This window comes from Cuculus canorus, chromosome 8 (assembly GCF_017976375.1).
Source record: "Cuculus canorus isolate bCucCan1 chromosome 8, bCucCan1.pri, whole genome shotgun sequence".
Classification (NCBI taxonomy): domain Eukaryota; kingdom Metazoa; phylum Chordata; class Aves; order Cuculiformes; family Cuculidae; genus Cuculus; species Cuculus canorus.
Genome location: NC_071408.1, coordinates 32,587,676 through 32,614,914, shown reverse-complemented (window position 1 = coordinate 32,614,914; position 27,239 = coordinate 32,587,676). Strand labels below are relative to the sequence as shown.

Sequence of the window (27,239 nt, the reverse complement as noted above, 5' to 3'; positions counted from 1 at the left end):
AGCCCTGCTGAGGAGGTTCAGTAGGTGTCCTTGGGTGCTATGAGTTTGTCTTTTGTGGGTTTTTTTTCCACTGAGGACAACCACAGCCTTTTATTCTTTGCAAAATCAGGCCAGGCTGAATGAGGTTTTGAGCAACCTGATCCAGTGGGAGGTGTCCCTCCTCATGGCAGCCAGGTTGGAACTGGATGGGCTTTAAGGTCCCTTCCTTTTTTTTCTGATGGAGGCAGACCAAGTTGTATACATTGACAGAGAACCAGGACCCTTTGGGGAGGGCTCATGCCACGGCCAGGAGGCTTTGGGGAGACCTGGTGCACGGGACTTCACCGAGGTTGCTAAATGCTAGAGGTCACAGCCACTACCGCAGTGGGGAAATGCTCATCAAGTGCTCTCACGGAGGCCTTTCTTGCTCTGTCTCTCTCAGCTCATGTTCAGTAGAGGTGGTAATTTGGCCCTATGAACAGAGACTGTCGTATTTATGGACTTCGCCTACAAAGCGATTTTCAGCTCGATGAGTATCCCAGAAAACACATCATGTCAAACACATCTTCCCTCCTGCAAGAGTGGGTGTCTCCACTTCCTGCCTGGATGGCAAAACATTTCATCAATGATGGCATAAAGATTAACTAAAAATGAAAGCCATTGGGTTTTCTCGAACCCCTCCTCTGCTTTTTCTTTCACCAGTTGCTCTCAGGCCCTCTTCGAGATGGAAATTTACTGTGCTTCTCTCTTGGCAGTTTGGCCTATTTGGTAATTGGAGTCATCTCGTTTGGTGAGCCGTTCCCATGGTTCCCCCGTTGCATTCGTTCTTGCTTTCGTATTTTCCATTCCCTTATTACTTTCCTAATAACTGCTTCTCAGGCTTCTCTCTTCCTTTAATATTTCCTTGTGTGTTTGGCTAAGCTTCTCTGCATTCCTGGTATGGCATCCAATGGGCCATCACTGGAGCAAGACCTCACAGCTCTTCAGCTGCTGGCTGTGGAGTTGCTCCTCTAGAAAGCTTCACTTCAGGTGCCCTCTCTACCAGTTTTTACTGTGCTTTATGGTGAGTCTCTGCTATGGCAGTGACTTTCTAAGATGGATAATACCTGGTCTTGTGAACAATTGCAAGCATCTTGGCTTCAGCGAGACACCTTTCTCAGTTGGAGCCGCTGCAGCCTTGTGGTCTGGAGCCTCTACTTTGTCTTGTGGTTTGCTGAGGCTCTCTTCTGTTTCTTGCTCCTGGCTGGGTATATTCCCTTGTTTGCTTTAACTAAGCATCTTAAGGAACCTCACTAGTCTATACGGTCATTTGTGGCTTGGCGTTTTTGTCTCTATCGTGCTGGTTTTTTGCTCTGTGTGCCAAGACCTCTTAAGTTTGGTTCTCTGTACCCACAGCATCTCTCCTTTTCTCTCTCAGCCCCTCAGCTTTTTGTTTGTTAGGTTTACAAGGCAGAAAGATTCTCTCCATTCTGATTTCTTCTGAACATGAGCCAGCAGTGTGCCCAGGTGGCCAAGAAGGCCAACGGCATCTTGGCTTGTATCAGAAATGGGGTCACCAGCAGGTCCAGGGAGGTGATTCTCCCTCTGTACTCAGCACTGGTGAGACCGCACCTCGAATACTGTGTTCAGTTCTGGGCCCCTCACCACAAGAAGGATGTTGAGGCTCTGGAGCGTGTCCAGAGAAGAGCAACAAAGCTGGTGAGGGGCTGGAGAACAAGTCTGACGAGGAGCGGCTGAGAGAGCTGGGGTTGTTTAGCCTGGAGAAGAGGAGGCTGAGGGGAGACCTTATTACTCTCTACAACTGCCTGAAAGGAGGTTGTGGAGAGGAGGGAGCTGGGCTCTTCTCCCAAGTGACAGGGGACAGGACAAGAGGGAATGGCCTGAAGCTCCGCCAGGGGAGGTTCAGGTTGGATATCAGAAAAAAATTCTTCACAGTAAGAGTCATTGGGTACTGGAACAGCTGCCCAGGGAGGTGGTCGAGTCGCCTTCCCTGGAGGTGTTTAAGGAACGGGTGGATGAAGTGCTGAGGGACATGGTTTAGGGAGTGTTAGGAATGGTTGGACTCGATGATCCAATGGGTCCTTTCCAACCTTGTGATTCTGTGATTCTGTAAATTCATGTTCATTATTTCTTTAGAATCCCATCAGAAAGGATGGGATTAATCTAAGAAGTCATCAGCTGTGCCCTTTAAAGGCATCTCCAGATTCCTGGCGTAGTCAAAATTGGAGAACTTTGCTTCTGATGAATTCCTTCTATCAGAAGGCAAAAGGCAGAACAAGAGAGAGAAGGCAGACGCCGGTCATTCCACAAAGAACAGACATGTTCAATGGTTTCAGACCTGCATTCCCACTTCCTTCAGTTTTAGCTGGTTGTTGTCAAAGACATGCTCTAATCCTTTCCATTTCTTGTATTTCTTAATCAAAGTTGATAGCTCGGTAACTTTCTTTAACCAGAGCAATGTGTTAAGCGTTTTTTTTTTGGCTGCCCCAGACAGAATCCTACATAATTTTGCTGAACAAGGTTTCAGCCGCTTTGGTTTGTAGCCTAGCACCATATATTGTGGTGCGCAGGGAAAAAAGCACTTCTCCAAAGGGAACTCAATAGTGTGGATCTTCTGCCAAGAACCTCCTAATTTTGGGACAGCACCAGGAAACTTGTGAGGGTCCTGTTCTGCTCCTGCTCGAGTCAAAGGTAAAGCTCCTCCTGACTGCGGTGGGATGAGACTCAGGCTCCAACACTCAGCCCTCACAGTTCCATTTCACACATTTTCCTTCAAATTCCTGGGGTTTTTTGGTTGGATTTTTTTTTTTAAATTTATTTCTATTTTTAGGCTCTGGCAAGACGCTAACTGTTGCTCTCACGTACATTTTCTGGAAGGGGAATCACAGATAGGAACCATTTTCCTCACCTCTTAAAGCTGTTTCAGAACTCCTGTTCTGTGCCCCAAAGGGTGGTTGGAACTCGGCAGCTGTAATCCGGAGCGACAGATGAGCAAGTCAGATCATGAAAGGAGGGGAAAAAGAATATGGAAAATGAGAAAACAAACAGAAGAGCTCGTAATGACATCAGAAAGGCAAGAAGTGATATCTCGAAAGAATTCATTTTGTATTCCAGTGATCCCTGGGTTTACTTGGAGAGATATTCTCTTATCAGCATTTAGAATATCTTAGTCAGGGATAGGTTGTGGTCGAGGAGGAGATGGCAGGCATGGAAAAATGGGATTTGGGGGCATTCTACCATAAGAAATGAACCTCCAGCATCCCTGCGTTGCAATGAGTGCTAACACATTTAGAGCTCGACTGTGTCTTTTGGTGTGCGTTAAGTATACAGAGTGCTATTTATAGCCCTGGGAATAAACACAAGTAATCCAATAGCTTTAAACATAGTAGGGGCTGCTTATTAGGCTGTCGGAGCACTTGGAAGACCAAGTGTTGAGAATAAAACTGACACTGATATTTGCCACGAGGCTTAGAAGAGATTTGGAGTTGATCTAAAACTCAAGGTGACGGACAACAAGTTTGGGGCTGCTGGGATGTTTCCAACAGAGCCGCATACTCGGTGTCTGGCATTGGGGAAGGAATTTCTTTTCCTTGTGCTGCTTCATTTGTTTTCTTCAAGGGCATTAGACGGTGCTAATTTCTCCTATCAGGAGCTTCTGTAGCGCTGAAGGAGGTTCATATTGAAGGAAAGCAACTGAGCTGCAGAGTAACAGCAGCCACTTCTGATCAGCTCCTGGGCTTCTTGCAGGAGAACAGCCAAGGACCCGGGCTGAATGGCCTGAAAGTGGGGTTCAAACCGCAGCAGGAGCTGTAACAAGGATCTAAAGAGCCAAGTGTCAACAAGGAGTAATGTGTCCTACTTTGTCAACTTAGTTTTGTTCAGTTTTCTCTATTCAAAGCTACAACTACTGCTAGTTTTTAAGCTTTATTCTGTTTAAAGTCTCTGCATCATTAGCAAAGCTTTATTTAAACCTATATGTGCAGCAGGCAGGAATCTCAAATTGTGCTTTCTTCAGTGCAAACCCTGCTGGAAAGGGAGATCTCAGCACGCAACGTCCCCAGCCCACCATGCCACATTCTGCAGGTTGGTTCCTGTACTTATTGATTTGCACCCAAAGAAGGGCAGGATTTATCCACGGTTACTCTTGGGGGAGGATTGTCTCCGTAATAGCCCTAATGCTGATGTTAAAGGGTTAAAACCCCAACTGTCTGCTGCATACAAGCCATCTTATTTAAGAGATGGACTGCATGGAATGGCACCAAACCATTCCAACCCCAATCTGTAAGGTATGCCTTTTAGTCCATCTTAATGCTAATCAACAAAATCTAACTGAAATATAACCCCGCAGCTGTTGGAAGCCCTTCGAGGGTGATTTAAAACAGAAATGCTGATAAAGCCTTTCTCACGGCAGTGTCCAGTACCTCCCTGGGCAGGCACCGGGTCCTCTTCAGTGAAGAAATACCTCTTCACGTTTTGCCACTGCTTTGTTTAATGTAAGGTATGTGGGAAGACATAATATTGTCAGCTTTTGACTTTGGCTTCCAAAAAGTGAAGTAAATAGGAAATCCCATGGTAGCCAGTGAGACTATAGATTCTGAATAATTCAAATTATTGAAAATTAATTCGAGTATGAAATTAAACACTAAAACACTCTGGTGTGTTACCTGAGAGTAATTTTTTCCCTTATAACTCTGGCTTCTGGCATCTCCAAAAAGTCTAGGTTTGCCCTTGGGTTCCCTCACAATTCCCCTGCCCTGTTTTTTGTCTGTTCCCAGCTACCTGGATCACCCAGAAAAAGCCTTTTCAGCTGAATGGAGCGCCCTCAGCGCTAACACCACAAAATCCTTGTCTTGCCCAACCTTTCTTTGTGCTTCCTTACTTCTCTTGTTTTCTGCTCTTTGGGAATATTGGTTTCATTTCATGTTCTCCATCTTACCTACAACCTGAAGGTCTTTGCTTCAGGTCTGCTGTGAAATCTCCGTTCTTCTAACACCCAGCAAGAGCCGAAAAACCACAATCTGGATTCACACCAGATTTCTGCTGAGGTCAATGGAAGTTTTGTCTAAGTAAGGCTGGAGGGTTTGACCATGGGTTTCCTGCACAGCGTACTGAAACGTCTGGTATTGTTCAACTCTACCTTCTTTTGAGAGGCAGTTTGCATCAAGATGTCTTATGGGATAAAGATACAATAGACTGGGTTACTGTGACGAGGTAAGAAAGCTGGAAATCAAAGCTAAGAAGGCTGGAAATCAAAGCTAAGAAGGCTTTTGTTTCTTTAGGAAGACAGTGAGGGTGTTGTATTTCCTTTTGGCACTGTGATGCTCCCGAATTACATCTGCTCCTCAAACATTTTCCAGGGCTGCTGGACCCCACTCCAATTATACTCGAGATGCAAAACCTCCAGCACACTCAGCCTTTTCTCTTTATATCATTTCATCATCTCCGTCTCCCCCTCCTCCTCCACATTTTACTTTAACTTCCAGCTTCCTGCCAAGCCTTCCTTCCCAGCTGAAGCCCGGCAGGATCCGAAGGCTCTGCTCTTCCTTTGGAGGCACCCAACGGCATCACCTGCCTGCATCTCTCCTGCTTTTTCCTCTCTCCCCTTTCTCTTCTTTTCCTCTTTCCCTCTCCTCTTCTTTTCTCTTTCCCCCTCTGTCCCTCTCCTATTTTTCCCCTTTCCCCCCTCTTTCCCTCTCCTCTTTTTCTCCCCTTTTCCTCTTCCCTTTCCTCTTTATTTCCCTCTTTCCCTCTTCTTTCCTTCCCCCTCTTCCTCTCCTTTTGCCTTTCCCCTCTTTCCCTCTTTCCTCTCCTCTTTTCCCATTTCCCTCTTTCCCCTCTTCCCTCTCTTCATTTCCCTCTTTCCCTTCTTCCCTCTCCTCTTTTATCCCTCTTCTCTTCTTTTTTCCTTTCCCTCTCTGCTTCTTTTTTCTCTTTCCCTCCTTTCCCTCTCCACTTCTTGTTTTCCTCTTTTGTCCCTCTTTTCCTTCTCCGCTTCTTTTTCCCTCTCAGCTTTTTTCCTTTTATCCCTGTTTTCCTTCTCCACTTCTTGTTTCCTCTTTTATCCCTCTTTTCCCTCTTCTCTTCTTTTTCCTTTTTTATCTCTTTTCCTTCTCTGCTTTTTTCCTCCTTTTTCCCTTTCCCCTCCTTTCTTCCTCTTTTATCCCTCTTTCCCCTCTCTTCTTTTTCCTCCTTTATCCTTCTTTCCTCTCTCCTTTCTTCCTCTTTCAGCCCTCTTTTCCCTCTCTGCTTCTTTTCCTCTTCTATCCCTCTTTCCCTTCTTTTTTCCTCCTTTATCCCTCTTTCCCCCTCCTTTCTTCCTCTTTCAGCTCTTTCCCCTCTCCTTTTTTCCTCCTTTATCCCTCTCTCCCCTCTCCTTTCTTCCTCTTCAATCCCCCTTTCCCCTTCCCCCCCCTTTTTCCCCCCCCCTCACCTGTTTCCCCGCCTCTCCCGGCGGTGCCCATCACCGCGGCGCCGGTTCTCTCCGTGCCTTTCCCCCCCCTCTCCCCCCCCCCCGGGCCCGGGCAGCACCGGGGATGTTCGGCGGCGCTCCGGCCCTCCCCGGGGCCGCGTTTTGCTGATGTAATCTCCGAGCAGCTGTAATTTAACACCGCGGCTGTGCCGGTGCCGGGGCGGCTGCAGCGGGGACCCCGCGGGCTGCGCCCCCCCCGCGGCTCGGGGCCACCTCGCGGCGCTCATGGGCAGCACCTGACCCCGCCGCTCTCCCTCGGCTCTCCCGGGCAAATGCAGCCAAATGCAGTTGGGAGCCCACAGGACAAGGCGAGGACGCGGCTCTCCCGACCGGCAAACGTAAGTGCGTGATGGGGACGCGCCGCTCGCCCGCGCCGCACCGCGACGGCCCCGTCGGGGCTGTCCCCGTGTCCCCAACGACCCTCCTCAGTGACCCCCGTCGGGGCTGTCCCCGTGTCCCCAACGACCCTCCTCAGTGACCCCCGTCTGGGCTGTCTCTGTGTCCCCCACGACCCTCCTCAATGACCCCTGTCTGGGCTGTCTCTGTGTCCCCCACGACCCTCCTCAGTGACCCCCGTCTGGGCTGTCTCTGTGTCCCCCGCGACCCTCCTTGGTGACCCCTGTCTGGGCTGTCTCTGTGTCCCCCACGACCCTCCTCAGTGACCCCCGTCTGGGCTGTCTCTGTGTCCCCCACGACCCTCCTCAGTGACCCCTGTCTGGGCTGTCCCTGTGTCCCCCACGACCCTCCTCAGTGACCCCCGTCTGGGCTGTCTCTGTGTCCCCCGCGACCCTCCTTGGTGACCCCTGTCTGGGCTGTCTCTGTGTCCCCCACGACCCTCCTCAGTGACCCCCGTCTGGGCTGTCTCTGTCTCCCCCGCGACCCTCCTTGGTGACCCCTGTCTGGGCTGTCCCCGTGTCCCCCGCGACCCTCCTTGGTGACCCCTGTCTGGGCTGTCTCTGTGTCCCCCGCGACCCTCCTTGGTGACCCCTGTCTGGGCTGTCTCTGTGTCCCCAACGACCCTCCTCAGTGACCCCCGTCGGGGCTGTCCCCGTGTCCCCAACGACCCTCCTCGGTGACCCCCGTCTGGGCTGTCTCTGTGTCCCCCACAACCCTCCTCAATGACCCCCGTCTGGGCTGTACCCATGTTCCCCACAATCCTCCTCAATGACCCCCGTCTGGGCTGTCTCCCTGTCCCACACATCCCCCATCTGAGTTGTCTCCGTGTCCCCCAACAACCCTCTTCGATGACTCCATCTGGCCTTTCTCCGTGTCCCTTGGCTGGGGTGTCCTCATGTTCCCCACAACCTTCTTTGATGACCCCCGTCTAAGCTGTCTTCATATCCCCTACAACATCCACATTGACCCCCATATGGGGTGTCCCTGTGTCCCCCACAACCCTCCCTGATGACCCGTGGCTGGGCTGTCCCCATGTACCCCACAACCCCCCTTGATGACCCCCATCTGGGCTGTCCCCATGTCCCCAGTGACCCCCATCTGGGCTGTCCCCATGTCCCCAACAAACCCCATCTGGGCTGTCCCCATGTTCCCCATGGACCCCCCTGATGACCCCATCTAGGTTATCCCTGTGTCCCCCACAACTCTGCCTGATGCCCTCCGTCTGGGCTGTCCCCATGTCTCCCCCAAACTGTGGACCTCCTGGCTGGGCTGTCTCATGCCCCCCATCCCCAAACCGATGACCCCCCAGGTGCGTTGTCCCCATGTCTCCCACTCTGACCACCCCCAGGCTGTTCTGTGTCACCATCGCCTCCCCCGAAGGACACCCACTTTGGGTGGGCTGTCTCTCCCTCAACAACCGCCATAGATGTTTCCCCCACTCCAATGACATCCCTCCCTCGAGTGCCTGTGTGTGGTTCCTCCCCGACCCTGATGACCCCCCGGCTGTCCTGTCCCACCACCACCTCCCTACCTCGATGACCCCCCGAGTGGGCTGTCCCGTCCCCGTGTCACCCTCCAGCCCCCAACACCAACGACCCCCGGGCGGGCTGTCCCATTCCCTGCAACCAACGCCCCCCAAGCTGGGCTGCGTCGCGTGTGTGTCCCCCCATGGCATCCCCCTTGGGTGGGCTCTCCCGTGTCCCATACAGGACAGCTGGGGAGGGGCTTTTCCAAGGGCACAGACGAGGGGGAATGGCTTTAAATTTGAAGGGGGAATATCTGCATTAGACGTTAGGAAGAAATTCTTCACCATGAGGGTGAGGAGACACTGGCCCAGACACTGGCTGCCCCATCCCTGGAGGGGTTCCAGGCCAGGTTGGATGGAGCTTGGAGCCCCTGATCCAGTGGGAGGTGTCCCTGCTCATGGCAGGAGGTGGGACTGGATGGGCTTTGAGGTCCCTTCCAACCCAAACCCTTCTATGATTCTCTCCTTCTTGGCTGTTCCCAGTCCTGTCCAGCACCCTTGTGTCAGCCCAGCTTTGGGGAGCCCAGGCTGGGTGGTGGTGTGACCCCCTCACCTTGGGGATTGGGGTGTCCTGACCTGAGAGCCAGTGCACCCTCATTCCCTGCGGGTGGAACAGGGATCCTGGGGCAGAGGATGCCCTTGTGCCCACAGGTAACCAGCTGCTCATCCTCCCTCTTCGTACCCAGCTCTTAAAACACAGCAAACAACCAAAACCTGCACAATTTACACTTAAGAGCAGAAGCTTCTCTCTTAATAACGTCACAAAACAGAGGAGGTGCTCTGTATTTTGATGCTTCTGCAACACTGTGCATTCGTCTGCAGTGTAAGGGCACGGCTCTCCCCTATCGCTGGTTTAAAAGCAGCCGAGCTGAGATGATTGTGACGTTCTGAGAGTTGTAAAGATATTATAGAGGTCACCGGGATGTGTCTCTCTTTTGTGAAGTGCTTACTTTATTCTAGCTGGGCTTAAATTGAGTTTACTGGGAGCTCCGAGCGAGCCAGCGAAGGATTTGGTTTGTGTTGTAGGAAGGATTGTACTGCTGAAGCGTGCCTGGTGTGTAATTTGGGTGTGCTTGGATGCTTACGAGCAGTTCCGTGGCTGCCTGGAGGTGGGATTCCCAGATCTGGGTGTTGAATGGCTGCTTTTGGGGCACTTGTTTGAGAACCACGCAAGTGCAACTTCAAGAAAGGTTTAATTTGAGCTCTGTAATGAGATATTGGTGGTAGACAAACATGAGTTGAATTATAGTAAAGGAGTTCGGTAGCGCAGCTGCAGCTTACCTGAGCTCAAAATCTGAGGTGGCTTCAGAATATCTACCTATGTGATTCCAATGGACAGAATTTATCTGATTTACTTAATTTATTTGACCTGGTTGCTTGCCTGTGCTAACAAACCAGAATTCCTTGCAAAAGGATCAGGTTTCCTTAGCAGACGATGAACCGGTCAATCCCTTGCAACCTAGACCACCTGTTTGTGGAATGCTATGAGATCAGACCCATTATCTGTTTAGGAGTGTCTCGTATTTAAAGAAATAAAACTCCTACAGCCGCGTGAGTCCAAATCTCTCACCAAACTTGTTGATGGGATGTTAATTTTTAACACACAAACAGCCTTGTGTTACCTTTGTCTCTTGCAAGAACCGAGTTGTAGAATGGTCGAAGAATGACGTTTAAAATGATAAAAAATGCATACAAAATGTGGCGGGTGAAGCCACACCTCGAATCCTGCGTTCAGTTTTGGGTCCTTCATTACAAGAAAGATATTGAGGTGCTGGAGTACGTCCAGAGAAGGGGAACAGAGCTGGGGAAGGGGCTGGAGCGCTGGGCTTGTGTGGAGCGGCTTAGAAGCTGCAAGTGCAAAGAGTAGTGATCTTGACTGAGAAGGGAGGGTTTGCACAAACGGATTCTCCTAGAAAGGGAGAACTTAAGTTTTTCATCTTTGGCCGTGGAGGGCTGCCTTGTACGACTTCACTTTAGATTGCACATGGTTTCACTTACAATAACTTGTGGAAAATGGTAGGAGGAAGCCTAACTTCTCCAGCCCGATGATATCTTTGGTCTGTTTTTTCTCTTAGCTGATCACTCATCTTTTCTTGACGTTAGCTACGCAGACGTTTGCCTTTACCTCTGTATATCCAGTTATGTCTGGGTGATTTACAGCCCTGGGAGCATTGTGGAATTTCTTGCCTTCCTACAACGTTCTCTGGGAGGTGGCAGAGGCAGATACCTGACACACAGCTTGTCCCTGGCTGATGTTTTGGAAGAGGCTGTTGCGACGTTAAGAGGAGTCATCTGTGCGTTTTGACCTCTGGGGCTCTTCGAGCAACCTGACCTTGGAGTGAACTAATATGTCTTATGCTGGTTTTAATTGCAAATTTGTTTTGCACCTATGAAAATCAAATCGATAGCGAGTTGTCCTGAGTTTTAGCTGATACAGTGCAATGCATGAATATTTATTAACACAGCTATCGCCTGCTGCTGAACTTCTAATTGGATCGAAAGGTGATGCATTGTGTGACATAGAAACTATAAACTTGAATTTTGCTTTTCCGAGGTGAAATAATAGAAGAAGTGAGTGCCCCGTAGGTGACCTGCTGTTTGTATAACTATCGATATTAAGTTTGTTGCAGGAGTGGCAGAACTGCTCCAGTAGAAGTTTCCTGGCTGCAGCAGGAGAGGAAGAGAGGAGTAGCTGGGGACTGATGTGGTTAATTAAAATGCGTGCCACTACAAGCACGTTGGGATTTGTAAGGTGTAGTTTCCACCCCACTTCCTTTCTGTGATCAGAACTGGAGCAATGATGTGCGTTTCTGAATATCCGTCACATAACCGCAATGTATTACCAGGTTTACAGAGGCAACTGCCAATGGCAAAGCATGCCCAGTGTGATGCCATGTCAGTCCTTAAGTCTTGTATTTGTTCTGATTGCTAAAACTTAAGCTCTCAATATGCAAATCCACGTGGAGGTGTGTGACCAATGGACTCTTTATTTATCCAAGACTCAGCTCACTTCTTTGCTTTGAAATCTTTGAGCAGGCGTTTTGGAGAACGCTGCAGGAGGCTCTTTGGGATAGATCATAGATCTGTTAGGGCGAGTCCAGAGGAAGCAATGATGCTGATCCGAGGGCTGGAGCACCTCCCATACTAGGAGAAGCTGAGAGAGTTGGGGCTGTTCGGTCTGGAAAAGAGAAGGCTCCAGGGAGACCTTAGAGTGGTTTCCAGGACTGAGAGGGACTCTAGGAAAGCTCCTCTTGACCATGGTGTGCAGGGATAGGGTGAGGGGGAGATAGAGATGAGATCTTGTGAAGAAATGCCATGTGCAGGGGCACCTTCCCCTGGATCAGGTTGCTCCAAGCCCCATCCAACCTGGCCTGGAACCCCTCCAGGGTTGGGGCAGCCACCACTGCTCTGGGCACTCTGGGCCAGGGCCTCCCTACCCTCATATGGAAAAATTCCTTCCTAGGATCTCATCTAAATTTCCCCTCTTTCAGCTTAAAACCATTTCCTCTTGTCCTATCCCTGCACTCTCTGACCAAGAGCCCTTCCTCGAGTGCTCTGTGGTGTGGTCCAGCAAGCGATTTTAGCATTTTATCAGTCTAAACTTCAGTATTATGAATGATTAATGAGTTTACGTATGTCAATGAGCCATAGGGTTGGGTTGAGGCTTGAATGTGAGTTGAGTAACCAGTATCAGATCGGTGTTTCTGATCTTTTAGAAATATTTCTTCTTAGAACTAAATAGATCGAGGTTATGATTGTTGTTATACACATCTGTTTCTGTGCCTGGATGTCCAACAGGAAATGTTTTTCTCATTTATGGAAAGATTTAGTCATGGATAAGAGTGTGATTAGATGCTAATCTGGTTAATATGATAATAGAGTAAAAAAACGGTTTTTCACCATGGTGCAAATGTATTCTTTGCCCAACATCACACACTTTTCATAGATTACATGCTCAGATTTTGCTTTAGTTGTCAACCTGCAATGGGTGAGCCTGTGATACCGACCAGTATTGCATTCTTCTATCTAAGCATGAAGTTTAAAGTCAAAATATAACGGGATTTTTTACTTTGTGATGAGCTTGGCTTGTTTGTAACCTGGCAACATTTTACAGGAACAAAAGTTACACAGCATTTTCACTTATGTTAAAATGATGTGATACAGTGATCAGACTGATATCAGGTCCAAAGTATCCAGTGATCTGCACAGACATGAGCTTCTCACTTGTTTCATAGTTTCTTCGCAGTAACGTGTTTTTTCTTTTCAGGAAGAATTTACTCCATAGCAGCACTCGTACTTGAAGGTTGCTGCAAGAAAATACAAACCAGATGGAGTTATTCTATTAATACAAGCCATTGTAAAATATACGTACTAAATATGAGTGCTGATATAATCCTTGATCTTCATATAAAGTGCCTTCTCGGCATCAGTGGAAAGTCGTACAGTGTGATGGCTTTGTTCCAGGACTTACTGAAGTCAATGTTATCCTGTCCCTAACTTTGGATGTTGAATTATAGAATCATAGAATACTTTGGGTTGGAAGGGACCTTAAAGATCATCTAGTTCCAAGCCCCCTGCTGTGGTCAGGGACACCTCCCACTGGATCAGGGGCTCCAAGCCCCATCCAACCTGGCCTGGAACCCCTCCAGGGATGGGGCAGCCACAGCTTCCCTGGACAACCTGTTCCAGTGCCTCACCACCCTCATGGTGAAGAAATTCCTTCTCGTGTCCAGTCTAAATCTGCCCCTCTCCAGTTTACACCCATTGCCTCTAATCCTATCACCGCAAGCCTTTGCGAACAGTCCTTCCCCGGCCTTCTTGTAGGCCCCCTTCAGGTACTGTTTCCTTGGAGCTCTGAAACTTCAGCTATTTTCTCACGTGTTCTTTTCTTTCTTTCCCTTTTAGGAAAACTCTTCTTTTTGTTGCAGTATGTGTAGCTGTGGGCGTTGCGCAAGTACCCAAACAAGGTGAGAATGCTTTTTGTTTTCATATCAGGACATTGGTTTAATGTGTTACCAGATGAAAAGAGTCAATGGCTGTTGTTCCCAGTGAACTTGGGTTCCTCAATGGTGACTTGAAGAAAATACCAACTACAGCATAATGAGAGTGAAAGTTTAAAGCAACCAGTTTGGAAAAGATGACCTTTTAAGAATTACTCAGATTTTCTGTCTATGAAATTGCTTACATATTTAAGCAAGCTCTTCATAAAAGAGAAGCTTTGTACAGTGAAAAGGCTTTGATTGTGTCTTCCCTGCAAGTGGGTGTCCTTGGGGGTGGGAAGCTATGACTGAGTTACCTTTGCACTTAGGGCTGTGCAGGCAACAACTGTGGAGAATGAAGGCTTAGTCTGGGCTGGTATCGTTAACGCAAAAAAGTGAAATTGTGTATTCATTTGGTTTCGCATTCAGATGCAGATGGTGGTGAGGAAATAGGGTTGTCTTGTTTTTAGTTTCTTTTTTTTTTTAATCTGCCAGCTGTTACAACTGCACCAGCTGTGCAGCCTGCGCTCGGCTGCGGTGGGAATACCAGCATCCCGCGGTGCTGGAGGCTAACAAGCCACTTAGGAATTTCTTATCAGCATCAGTTCTCTGCTGTGTTCCTTCACTGTACAGGTGAAGCAAGAACTGGGTCATCCTTGGCTGGGAAGTGTGTAAGCTACAAATATTCAGCTGAATACAAACCACTGGGTTACGTGGTTAAGACAGGACTCATTCATGAGAGCGTTGTGGGACAAGAGGGAATGGTTTTAAGCTGAAAAGGAGGAGGTTTGGATTAAATCTTAAGCAGAAATGTTTTGCTGTGAGGGTGGGGAGGCCCCGGCCCAGGGTGCCCAGAGCAGTGGTGCTGCCCCATCCCTGGAGGGGTTCCAGGCCAGGTTGGATGGGACTTGGAGCCCCTGATCTGGTGGGAGGTGTCCCTGCCCATGGCAGGGGTGGGACTGCATGGGCTTTAAGGTCCCTTCCGACCCAAACCATCCAATGATTCTGTGAATGTTCAGCAGCCTCTCTGCATTATTTTCACCAACGTTGTCTTCATTCTCATTCCCTGCAACTGGCAAAGCCTGGTTTTTTTTCTTTACTTGCATTCTTTTTCCCTTGTTATCTTTGTAATTTTGCCTTCCTTTCGTTGCCTGCTCTTTGCCTGGTAGGACTGGCTGTTGATTTTTCACATTCAGCTCAAGGAGAGACCCGTGGGCTTGTGGTGATGGGGTTTTCCCAGCATTTCCTAAGAGCTGAGCCAAGCTCTCATGGGGGCTCTGAGGCTTGTTTGCCTCTCAGCTGAGACTACCTCCCTTTCCAAAGCTTTGCAGACGTGGGGTAAAGCCTCTGATCTTGACATGCTTATATTTGATTGGTTTTTATTTTGTCACCGGCAGATGTAGGAGCTTTCCTACTCCTTTTAATTACTCAACAGCATTTCTAGATAGCCATATGAGAACCTTACTGAATGGAAACTCCTCTCCATGTCCTGACTCCCCACTCCTTTGCACAGATGCTGTGCATGACTTCGTGTACCTGAAGTGCTTGCTTCGGATCAAAGTGCTGCATTGAGCTTTGATGCAGTTTTCTGTCCCTGGGTGAATTCGGTCCATCATTCACTGTATTTGAGCAATGTGTAAGTAAGGTTGGAAAAAGCAGTTCAGAGCACAGCAGACTGAGGAAACTTCAAAAAAGAACAGCTTGTATATCCTTCAGTCTAAGTATATGCTAACACTTTGCATTAAGAATATGTTAACGCTTAAGTTGTTTTTAGAACTTTCTTGGGAGTTGTATTTAGAAAAAGAGTGTTCTGCCAAATCTGAAGATGCTAGCTAGAATAATTAACATTCCTCCTCTTGTGCGCTGCTGGGATAGCCTGTGCGTGCTTTCCATGGGAAGGTCTGCCTTGTTCGTTTTGGTAGGCTGCTATAAATAGTGTTCTGTGAAATGTATACAACGATACATCCCTCTGCTCTGGTGAGACCTCACCTGAAGTCCCGTGTTCAGTTTTGGACTCCTCAGTAAAGGAAGGACATGGAGCTGTTGGAGTGAGTCCAGAGGCGGCCATGGAGATGATCCCAGGGCTGGAGCACCTCTGATGTGAGGACAGGCTGAGAGAGTTGGGGTTGTTCAGCCTGGAGAAGGCAAGGCTCTGAGGAGATCTTAAAGCAGCTTCCAGTACTGAAAGGGGCTCCAGGAAAGCTGGGGAGGGTTTCCTGGTCAGGGGATGCAGGGATAGGACTAGGGGGAACAGTTTTAAGCTGAAAGAAGGGAAAATTAGATGAGATCCTAGGAGGAACCTTTTCCCTGTGAAGGGTGGGGAGGCCCTGGCCCAGGGTGCCCAGAGCAGTGGTGGTGCCCCATCCCTGGAGGGGTTCCAGGCCAGGTTGGATGGGGCTTGGAGCCCCTGATCCAGTGGGAGGTATCTCTGCCCATGGCAGGGGGTGGAACTGGATGGGCTTTGAGGTCCCTTCCAACCCCAACCATTCTGTGATACAACTTCAGCCTTTAGGAATAGTACTTTGAGTGTGGCGCAAGGACGTGTAGAATCAATGCACCAGGTTGGCTTTCCTATGCCAGTCGCTCGGCCTGGTGTCCAGGAGAGCGTTGGCTGCAGCCAGCTATCTTCATCTACCCAGCTGCAGATGCGGCATCACCTAAGAAATGCGCAACCTGATGTGTAATTACTCTCGGTTCTGGTGGAGATGAGTGGTGAATGGCCCTTGTCTTTCTCTTACTCGTGGTGGTAGACGGGAAAACAAATGATTTGTATACTAGGATTGCTGAAATGGAGAGAGCACCCCAAATATCCTGCCTTCAGAGTAGCCATGGGTATGGAGAGTAGTGGAAAATGAACAAGAGAGACTGAACAGAATAGGAGTGTGGAATGATCAAATAGCCAAGTCCCCTCAGCCCTGCACAATTTAATTTTGGGGTTGTTTCTGTGCCACAAGAGGGTCAGAAGACTTTTTTGCCAAAGCCCATGATAGGTTTTCCCTCCCCCCATGAGTGCAATAAGGTTGTGAATTTTTCAAGTCCTTGTGGAAGGAAAGCACTTGACACCAAAACCCCAAAACAACTTTTCCTTCAGGAAGACGAGCTGCTACAATTTGGGGGACTGATGGGCTGAGTGGACAGTAAGTGAAGACAGATGTTTGTCCAGACATGGGTAAACAAAGAAAACTGACTACTGATAGGTAAAGAAAATAGTGGTTGTCATGCTGGGAAGAAGAGTTGAGAGCGTTGCCTGTTCCCAAAACCCTATGTCCTGCCAAGAGCTTCTGAAAGCCTTAAAATAAAATACATGTTGGATCAGAAACGAAACGACTGGCCAAAAAAGCTTGGAACAGCCTTTTGGCTCGACAGTGGGTTAGCAGGCAGCAAGTCAGCAAGGAATAATCAGTTGATACTTAATCTCTTGCTGTCATTTTTCACGAAGCGTTTATTCGTGTTTAGCTTTCTCAGGACCTGTCGTTGTTCACAGGGATCTGTTTGCAGGATGTGGAGAATGTCTTGTTTCTCATCATGCACTCGGGTGATTTTTCTTTTCTTAATAACTGTTAAACAATGTGCTGTTTTCGAATCGGAACTGCCAAAATTGGCAGTTTTGCTTGCAGTTTGACATTTAGTAGTGATACTCTTGAATGTCATTTTTAAATTAACTGGTTTAAGCCAGTTAAGTTTAAGCTTTTTGATTTATACTTCAATAAGAATCATAGAATAGAATCATTAAGGTTGGAAAATACCTCTGAACTCATGAAGTCTCACTGTCAGCCCAAAACCACCGTGCCTACGGAACCGTGTCCTGGAGAGCCATGGCTACACGGTTTAGACCTCTCCAGCAAAGGAGAGTCCACCACTGCCCTGATCAACCTGTTCTAATGCTTGAACACTCTTGCAGTAGAGAAATATTTCTTAATACTCAATCTAATCCTCCCCTGGTCCAACTTGAGACCGTTAATACTTTTTCTCACAGTAAGAAGAAATGTTGGTAATTTATGATGCTATGGACAGGTCACGTGCACTGTTATTTTTAAATGCAAATATATAGTTACAAATATTTTAAAATACAAGTACTTGCCAAATATTTGAGGTTAGGATGTGATATTTAGGCACAATCTTAAATTATTAGCTGTTCTCTGTGCAGTCAGTTCTTGTCTCTGACTTCCATGATTGTGTTTTGTCTCAGTCTCTGCAGTATTTCTGTGGCATTTTTCACCAACGCCCAGACAAGCAGTTTAACCAATAACACCATGAGTGCTGCCTTAATGATTCTACAATTCCATGAAAATAAGGTTGGAAAAGCCCTCTAAGCTCATCCAATCCAACCGTCAGCCCAACATCACCGTGCCTACTAAACCATGTCCTGAAGTGCCATATTTATGCACTTTTTTAACCCTTCCAGGCATGGAGACTCCCCCACTTCCTTAGGAAGCCTCTTCCAATGCTTCACCACTCATTTCATAAAGAAATGTTTCCCAATATCCAATCTAAACCTCCCCTGGGGCAACTTAAAGCCATTTCTTCTCATCCTGTCACTTCTTACTTGCGAGAAGAGACCAGCTTCGAGCCAGTGACTCCTGATGTGCCACTGAGGTGATGAATGACTTGTCCCTTCTTAAAAACAAAGCAACCATCCCCCCAAGTACTTTCATTTACACTTTTCTGATGAAGAGGAAGAACCTGGGTTTATTGCAGAAGAAAAAGCCAAAGTTAAAGAAAAAAAGTGTGCTCAAAGACTGGGCACGATTAACCAAATAAAATAGGAATTAACAAAGTGTGTTTGACTGCTGTGAAAAAGCTGTAGAGAGCAAATGGGGATTTCTTAAATGAAGTAACCTGCAGTGGGAATTATGTGGACCTTTCTATGTGTGCTGCTTATTTGTTTGTTTTCAAAGATGGAAGTTTTGTTCTGGCTTGAATTATTTGTTTGATTTATGTGAAAGATTGGCGTGCCTCACACGAGGGATTTGGTGGCCTTGCTGTGTGCTGTATGCCTGCTCTGGAAAGTATAGAATTAAGATGTGCGTACATTTGTTTATATGGATCTGAGTTGATGAGTTTGTAAACAGAATCAACAGTTTGTTTTTGTTTCTTTTTACAGCCATAGATGTTCTTCACCAACTAGGACTCGTGAAAGATGTTCAGCAGCTATCAGAGACAGCAGTGCCCTCAACGTCACCTCTGTTGCCTCGGGGTGTTCATCTGACTGCATCAGGAGTTGTATTAACTAGTGATGCACATATCGAATCCCCCATCGCTCAAGTCCTACCATCCAGTCTAGGGCGTCAGTTCACCATATTAGTTGGGTTGTATTCTTACAGAGTAAAAAATGCTTTCCTTTTCAGTATTAGGAAGAAAAGCAGACTGCAGTTTGGTGTCCAGTTGCTACCAAGAAAGGTAGTGGTGTTCACTGGAGGGAAGGAGTCTGTACACATTGATTATAGTGTTCATAATGAACAATGGCATTCATTTGCCATTGACATTAGGGACAAGAGCGTCTCGTTATTTGCCGAGTGTGGAAAGAAGTACTACAGCAGGGAAATACTTTCTGAAGTGGAGGCGTTTGGTTTGGATGGTTTGTTTACCCTGGGAAGGATGAACTCTCACTCTGTCAGCTTTGAAGGGGTTATATGTCAGCTAGATATTATTCCCTCTGCAGAGGCCTCTGCAAACTATTGTAAATATGTGAAACAGCAGTGTCGCCAGGCTGAAACATATCGATCTCTGCGAGGAGCTCCACGTGTGTCGGATGGGCTGGATGTTTTTTCAGAGACAATGATTGATGAGAAATACCACTCAGAAGACATCCCTGCCTATAGAAGGGACGAAACATCAACAGTTCCTGTTAACAACATTGCTCCGATACGCTTTCTACCAGAACACTTAGAGTGGAGAAATATCTCTGCATCAGAGCTTCCAGAAGCCAAATCTCTGCTCTTGGAAGCTTGGCCTGAAGCACAACTCCAGGAGAATGTCAGTCTTCATCAGCAGGGGACGAGCGAAAGGAGAAACATCACTAAAACCCCCACAGGATCGTATGCAGATACTTTAGATAACGCCACAGAAGATGCAGGCAGGAAAAATGAGCCTTCTCTGATCACCTCTGTAAAGCAGGGTAAAACTAAAAGCAAGGAAACGGACAAAACAGACCAGCGTTTAGATGAACCAAGCAAAAATCAGCATATCTCCAACACAACCCTGTCTGGTTTGCCTGCTGACCTCTCTCTGGATAATCAGCTCGGTCCAGGCCAGGAAGGTGCATTTGATGCTGATGAGACTTACCCAGTGGAAAACAGTTATGACGTTGGTATTGATAATTATGCTTATAACTATGAAGATCTTGACAAAATGTTTGAAATGGGAAGTTTCAGAGGTCCAAAGGGGGAACCTGGACCTCCTGTAAGTTATCTTTACTACTCTTTTTACTCTAATGCAGCAATGTACGTTTAACAGAGGCTATGAAGGAAACCTCACAAAGCACGCCAAAGCTGTAGCTGCAGCTTCTCCTTGCTGTACTCTAGAAATGTTTGTCTGCCTTCTCTGTGTCTCTTTTATGCATGTAATTTTTAAATAACATGCCCCAGGTCTTGGAGATCTGTGGCAGAGCCGGGAAGTTAACCTAGACCTTTGTGGACACTGGTTCGGCTGAAGGCGCCAGCGGCACCCGCTGAAATAGAGGCAAAAGTGAAGCAATGTGTTGCCAGAGAGGTTGATGCTGAAGGAGGAAGAGGTCTCTGCATGGCCTTTCCTATGTGAGCTTTTGTAAAGAATCATGTTTCATGGAGCTTGCGTGGCATGGTGCCTGCCGCTGTTGGCCTCGGACTTGGTGGGGTGTTTTTGGTTTGCTTTCTCAGTCTAGTACATCCATGTAGAGAAGACCAGAGATAATCCAGCTTGTGTCTGTGTGGCTCTAATGCTTTAATACACACAGCACGGGAAAGACATGGATCTGTTAGAGCGAGTCCAGAGGAGGCCAAAAAGATGATCCAAGGGCTGGAGTACGTCTCATACGTTGACGGGCTGAGAGAGTTGGGGTTGTTCAGCCTGGAGAAGGCTCCAGGGAGACCTTAGAGCAGCTTCCAGTGCTGAAAGGGGCTCCAGGAAAGTTGGGGAGGAGCTCTGGATCAGGAGTACAGGATATTGGGGAGTGGTTTTAAGCTGAAAGAGGGGAGATTGAGATGAGATCTCCAGAAGAAATGTTTTGCTGTGCGGGTGGGGAGGCCCTGGCCCAGGGTGCCCAGAGCAGTGGTGGCTGCCCCATCCCTGGAGGGGTTCCAGGCCAGGTTGGATGGGGCTTGGAGCCCCTGATCCCATAGGAGGTGTCCCTGCCCATGGCAGGGAAGTTGGAAATGGGTGATTTTTAAGGTCTCTTCTGACCTAAGCTGTTCTATGATTCTAACACATAAGTACCCACAGAGCCTTATCAGTGGGAAGCCTAAAAAAGCAGCACTGAGGACCTTGAAAAGTTTCCTTTCAGCAAAATATCCTGATGAGGCATGAACCTCCCACCCCCCTTTTTTAGCTTCTTTCATTATGTTGTGGTTGGTTTGAACCTCCTTTCAAGATTTCAGCACAGAAATAATGTTTTGCGATTGAAGTTGACAGGCAAGAACTAGCTTTTGTGGTTCTTAAACTCCTCAGCTTCATTTTAGCTTTTAATCATCTACCAGAACTGACTCTTGCCTTGTATAATTAGGCCCCTTGTATTCCATGATCCCACAGCTGTGGAATTCACCCACCGCTGCAAAGCAGCGCTCCAGAATTCCGCCTTTCCTTTATAGATAGAATATGAAAAAGAGCACCTATTTCTTCAAGACTATCAATACCCTGATTAACATTTTAGCGATTGCAGTGACCAAATTCCCCTGCAAAAATATGAGTTTAAAGTGGAACAGTGTGGTCTCCCGAATCACTACTTCAGAAAGAAAGCTTCTCCTCTCAGCTGATGAACCACTCGTTTCTGTGTTGCAGATGGTGTTTGTACTGTATAAAGACTTAAAAAATAAATAAATCCAGTCTGTATTTTTTATTGTTTAACTTTCAAACCCCTGTTCTTCATTGCACAATCCTAAGGCAGTTTACAGTAACAATTAGTAGTCGCGTATTGGTAGACAGAGGAGTTGATGTGAAAGAGCTGATTTAGGTTTGTTGGTGGTAGGTGATCATATCTGCAGACCTATCTGATTTGGCTTCCTCTGAGAAATGAGCTAGGAGGTAGTTTCCTCTATTAGAAAAGCTTTTTGGATTATGAAGACACTGAGCTGGGAGGAGAAATAGAAGACTAAATGGCGGTGTTCCTAATGCTATCAAGTTGCTAAGGAGAAGCAGTGGAGGTGTTTCCTGGAGGAACTGGAAAGGCAAGCCCTGCGCTGGCAGAATTGAGTCCTGGATGAGATCTGCTTGTCCTCACCAAGAGGTGTGAGGGGGAGAACCCTGGAAGAGGGCAGTTAGAAGTCCCCAGTGAGGTGCTAAGTAAACAGCAGTAAGGACAGTGTCAGCGGAGAGTTCACTCTTAGATGATTTCTCGGTTGAAGAAGTTGCTTGCTGAGGCTCTCCAAAGCCACAGGGGGAATATATTGGGCAGTTATTCACATTTAACCTCTGCAAGTAACCCTCAAGCTTCCTCACCCAGGCTGAGAAATCGGAGTATCTGCATATTTGGGTAAAACCTCGAGATTCTTGCTGTTTGTTTGATTATTGTTTTGTTACTAGAAACAATAGAATCACGGAATGGTTTGGGTTGGAAGGGACCTCAAAGCCCATCCAGTGCCCCACCCCCTGCCATGGGCAGGGACACCTCCCACTGGCTCAGGGGCTCCAAGCCCCATCCAACCTGGCCTGGAACCCCTCCTCACCTCACAGCAAAACATTTATTCCCAAAGATCTCATCTAGTTTTCCCCTCTTTCAGCTGAAAACCATTCCCCCTCATCCTCTCCCTGATCCAGAGCCCCTCCCCAGCTTTCCTGGAGCCCCTTTCAGCCCTGGAAGCTGCTCTAAGGTCTCCCTGGAGCCTTCTCTTCTCCAGGCTGAACAACCCCAACTCTCTCAGCCCATCAACGTATGAGAGGTACTCCAGCCCTTGGATCATCTTCATTGCCCTAAAAAATTGTTCTCGCTGCCCTCCTTCAATAAATCAGCAGCAAAGATGTTAATGGGGATGTTAATAAATACTCATTATCATTTATGTTTGGAAAATAGTGGGGGTTGACTATTAATGTATTTTTAAGGAAATGTAGAGAGCATCTGAAATAGGGATAGAGGAAAACTGTACCGCGCATCATGAAGGAATGCACAGTGCTTGCAACTATTTTACTTAAATGTTTAATTTACTGTTTATATATTTTTCTTTAATATACGTTATATATATAAAACTTTAAAATATTTATAATTTATTATTAATTTTATTTAATAATACATTTCTCTTTGTAGTCCCAAGATGATAATCTTAGCAAAGTGCATCTCTTAATCTACAGTTTGAGAGGAGAGGTTGAAAAGCACACTGCTTCTGCAGGGGCCGGGTGGGAACTGTTTGTGCTGGTTTAGGTATGGTTTTGGACTTGGATAATGCAAAGCCAAGAGCTTTCCATGAGTCTGCGACATTTTCTTTTATTATTAAACGCAGTTATGATTTTTTTTTACTTTGGAAGAATATATGGATGTTAGGGAGCATGTGTGCTATCGGGTAAACTCCCGATGCTAGAATTATCACGTGTTATGGTTTGACCTAAAGACCAGGCTCTTCCCCAGGTTTGTCTCCTCTAAATAACACGGAGAGGTAAGTTCAGAAATGGAACTCAGCGTGACTTAATGCAGATTATATGGACACACAACTATTGCCAACTCTAAACTCTAAAGGCAGTTGCAATACAATTAGACTCCAAAGATTATTATGGTTAATTGGAGAGGAAAATCTATTTTGTCGTCTTCCTCAGGACAACAGTGTTTTTCCCAGAATTGCCCAAAGTGGTCTGTATTTTGGCCAAATGACTGGAATTGGTTTGACAGAGTCCATAAGCGGCACTGTCTTCTCTGCTAGTGACGTTCTTTCCAAGGAAAAAAACTATCACATCCACAAAACTTAAGGGCTTTAAAAATGCAATTTTGTCTTAATAAAATGATTTAGTGGTTGCTAATAAAACCCCAAGGGGAATTTGTTTTTTTTCCCCTGCTCTCCTCTTTCTTTCTCCTTTTTCCACAGCCACCAGAGTTGTCCTGGTTTCCCTGGTATCACTACCACCTTTCAGCAGTGTTGTTTGGCGATGGGCGCTCTGATTTTCAGTGTTTTACTTAATGCCTCAGCTGAGGGGCTGTAGGATAGACAGAACCAAGGAGTGTAAGGAAATGAGGGTGAAAGAGCAAGTTGAACCCCTTCCTGCTGCCATCAACCTCCTTTGTGAGATCCTTGATGGGGTTGGCGTACTTGCTTTTGGTTAAAAGTGAGTCTTGCTGTGCTAGGGTTTGGATGGGAGCTGAATTCACCCTTAAGAATAACCCACACCCCTTAGGACTCCAGGGTGATAGTTGAAATAAAATATAAATCAGTGCGATTTTAGAGCTCTCGTTTGTATTTTGAAGCAGACTCTCGAGTTTTGAATGTGAACAGCAATCAAATAAAGAAAAGGAAAGATTTCTATGGTCAAACCAACTAGATGTACAGAGGCTGGTATACTGTCTAATATTCTTATAGTGATTAATCATCTAATTTATTGCCAAAGGATACATCTGGTTATACAGTTGCATTTTAAAACAATCTGGGTTTTTTTTCTTTAAAACGAATGCTGTTCATTATATACAAGGGGGAATGTGCCACCGGTTATTCTTATCAGAAGCTTTTAAGAGGGAAGAGAACAATCATTTGTCTGTGTTTATTTTCTTCTAGTTCATGTCTATCTTTTTTGTGAGGTGGTATCTCATTTTTCACAGTTAACCCTGACTTTTCTAAAACGTTTGGCATGCCAGCGTGCTTGCTAAAAAGGCTTAATTATTCTTTGTTTTGAAATACACTGCACTTGCTTGTCTCTGATCTCTTCTTCCTTTGATACAAATCCACCTAAGTGAAAGTTATTCTCTAGGTCGTTAGCTCCAATTCCTGCGACATAAGATACTTTCTAAACAGAAATCTGATTTAGAGCCAGATTAAAACCACACATGCTTGTTTGGGAATTGTTTTGCAAGCTGAGAAAGTCTGCACAAGCAGAAAGTCATTGGTTACAAGAGCTGGTCTGATTCAGACCCGTGATACTGTCCTTGTAGTGAGTTTTACCCTTGATTGTTTTGATTTTCTATCAACAGGGTCCTCCAGGTCCTCCAGGTTTACCTGGTCCATCAGGAAAGAGAGGTCCTCGGGTGAGTAGAACACGTGTTCCTCTGTGGCTCTGGGGAGGTCGGCGATAATCAAGCTGGAGTTTGCAGCGTTTTGTTTTTCTCAGCTTTATTTCTACGCTTGGTCATTACGAAAGTGTATGCTGCTTAATATTTGGCAGATGGGTTAAAGGAAGGGAAAGCAAACCGGTTTGGTTCTGCTGCAAGCCTCCAGCGTAGCTGATTCCGCGTATGGGTGCGTACGCAGAGCATCGTTACGTTTGTACCTAATTTTTGCTGCTCACAATATTAACTTATAGCTTTTCCACGTTGCTCCCATCTGCTGCAATCTAAGGTCATGTTCATTTGTTTTTGGAACGAGGGGGAGTGAGTAATGCATGCCATGGCCACAGAGGAGCAGGCAGGGCACACAAAATTAACCACTGCAGGACTGCAGAGGGGGAAAAACACTCTCAAAATATGTTTTGCTCTCCTGTGTTTCAGCAGCTTAATAAAAAGTGTTGTAGCTATCTGGGTAATTTGCACAAAAAATGAGCTATAGTAGCAAACGTTGGTTTATTTCGTGTTACTGGGGGCGCTCTGTCCTGAGCGGGGACGGCAGCTGTGCCTCGTGCGCAGGGACAGAGCACAGGCTTTGCCACCCGGAGCAGAAATTCATGCCCCAGCTGCCAAGTGCACAGAAGAACCCTGCAGCACACCAACGATTGGTTACCTGGGCAGTCCCCAAGGTTGTGGTTGATTTGAGAGTCTTGAGGGAAGAGCAGCTGGAGGGGACAGGTTGGCATTTGTTGCGTAGAAGACTTTGGGCCGTGGTGTTTAGGGGTGCAAGTGGTTATGGCTGGAGGGCACTCGTGGAGGCAAATCGCAAGTAGGAGATAAAGGATTAGTTTAGATGAAGGCTCAGCACATGTGTGGGAGGAGTTTTGACTTATTCTTTGGGGAATGTTTAAACAAACTGCTGCTCGGTAGTGTGTGTGTTGAGCATCCTCTGCTTTGCTGGCTTTCCAAACTTGGTCTAACTGGGTAGGGAAGTGTCAGAGGGGCTGAAAACTGAACTGGTGCTTTTAGAGTAGATGGAGATAAGAGTGTGGACAAGACACAGTTAAAAGTAGAAAATCATAGAACAGAATCATGGAATGAGTTGGGTTAGGAGGGACCTCAAAGCCTATTTGGTTCCACCCCCTGCCATGGGCAGGGACACCTCCCACTGGATCAGGGGCTCCAAGCCCCATCCAACCTGGCCTGGAACCCCTCCAGGGATGGGGCAGCCACCACTGCTCTGGGCACCCTGGGCCAGGGCCTCCCCACCCTCACAGCAAAACATTTCTTCGTAATTTCTTTTCTATGAGAAAGCTGGAAAGTTTTCTTATTATTTTTGGTGTTTAGATTAATTGTTTGGGTGGAACTTCAGCCTTAGTGAATTCCATAAAAGCTTTTTTTGCCCACTTAACAGGGGTGGGTTTAAACCAGTCTGGTCCTTTGCTTTTCGGCAGATGAATAGCTGCTGACAGCTGTCGCGACAAATATTTTCCCTAATGCACAGTTTGTCAAGGGGTGAGGATTGCTGAGTGTATTGCGGGAACAGAGACCAGTCGTGGACGGCATAGAGAGTTCTGATAGCCCATTCCATTGCTGGAATGGTTGAAGTCCGACTCTGTTAGTAACAAGCCCATTTTCTGCTCTGGCTGTGGGAGAATCAGATGGGTGAAGGATTTATGTCTGTGGTTTGTTTAGCAAAGGTGGAATACATTGCTTTGAGCCATCTTTTAAGTCAGTGAGAAGTGATCCGCCTCCCTCTTTCTGCAGTCTTCTCACTCAAAATGTGAGTTTTCTGATCTTTATCCCATGCCTCTTAAGTTTTGGAGATGGGGAGCAGCGTTGCAGTGACTGGGTGCCAAATACCTGTTAAGAATTAGAATCATAGAATGGTTTGGGTCAGAAGGGACCTCAAAGCCCATCCTGTCCCACCCCTGCCATGGGCAGGGACACCTCCCACTGGCTCAGGGGCTCCAAGCCCCATCCAACCTGGCCTGGAACCCCTCCAGGGATGGGGCAGCCACCACTGCTCTGGGCACCCTGGGCCAGGGCCTCCCCACCCTCATTGTGAAGAAACTCTTCCTTATGTCCAGTCTAAATCTGCCCCTCTCCGGTTTATACCCATTGTCTCCAATCCGATCACTCTGTGCCTTTGTGAACAGCCCCTCCCCAGCTTTCTTATAGCCCCTTCAGGTGCTGGAAAGTTGCTATAAGATCTCCTCGGAGCTTTACTTGGGAAGACAATGGAAACAGATTTTTAGAAACTGAGATTTTTAAAAGAATGGGAAATGTTCAACTTCACGTTTGATTTTTAGAAAAATGTGCATGTTTCATTTCTTGAGAATCCTTTGTAAATGGAAACCAGTGCTTCTAAAAGCAACAATGATGTAATAAAATGATTCCCTGCAAACTGTTCACAATTATCCCTTTGGAATACTGAATAACTCCACTCTTTCTTGTTTTTATTTCTTAGGGTATTCCAGGACCACATGGTAATCCAGGTTTGCCAGGATTGCCAGGACCAAAGGT

General features: G+C 46.9%; 1 protein-coding gene across 1 annotated transcript in view; it reads left to right on the top strand.

The window, feature by feature from the left end:
* The first annotated feature begins 6,487 nt into the window (after positions 1-6,487).
* Positions 6,488-27,239, top strand: part of COL24A1 (collagen type XXIV alpha 1 chain) — a 115,489-nt gene continuing 94,737 nt past the window's right edge. Inside the window, exons 1-5 of the mRNA XM_054073376.1 lie at positions 6,488-6,786; positions 13,275-13,336; positions 18,453-19,750; positions 24,645-24,698; positions 27,184-27,237. Coding sequence (XP_053929351.1) covers positions 6,731-6,786; positions 13,275-13,336; positions 18,453-19,750; positions 24,645-24,698; positions 27,184-27,237 — 1,524 coding nt within the window. The 5' untranslated portion in view covers positions 6,488-6,730. The remainder of the gene's footprint in view (positions 6,787-13,274; positions 13,337-18,452; positions 19,751-24,644; positions 24,699-27,183; positions 27,238-27,239) is intronic.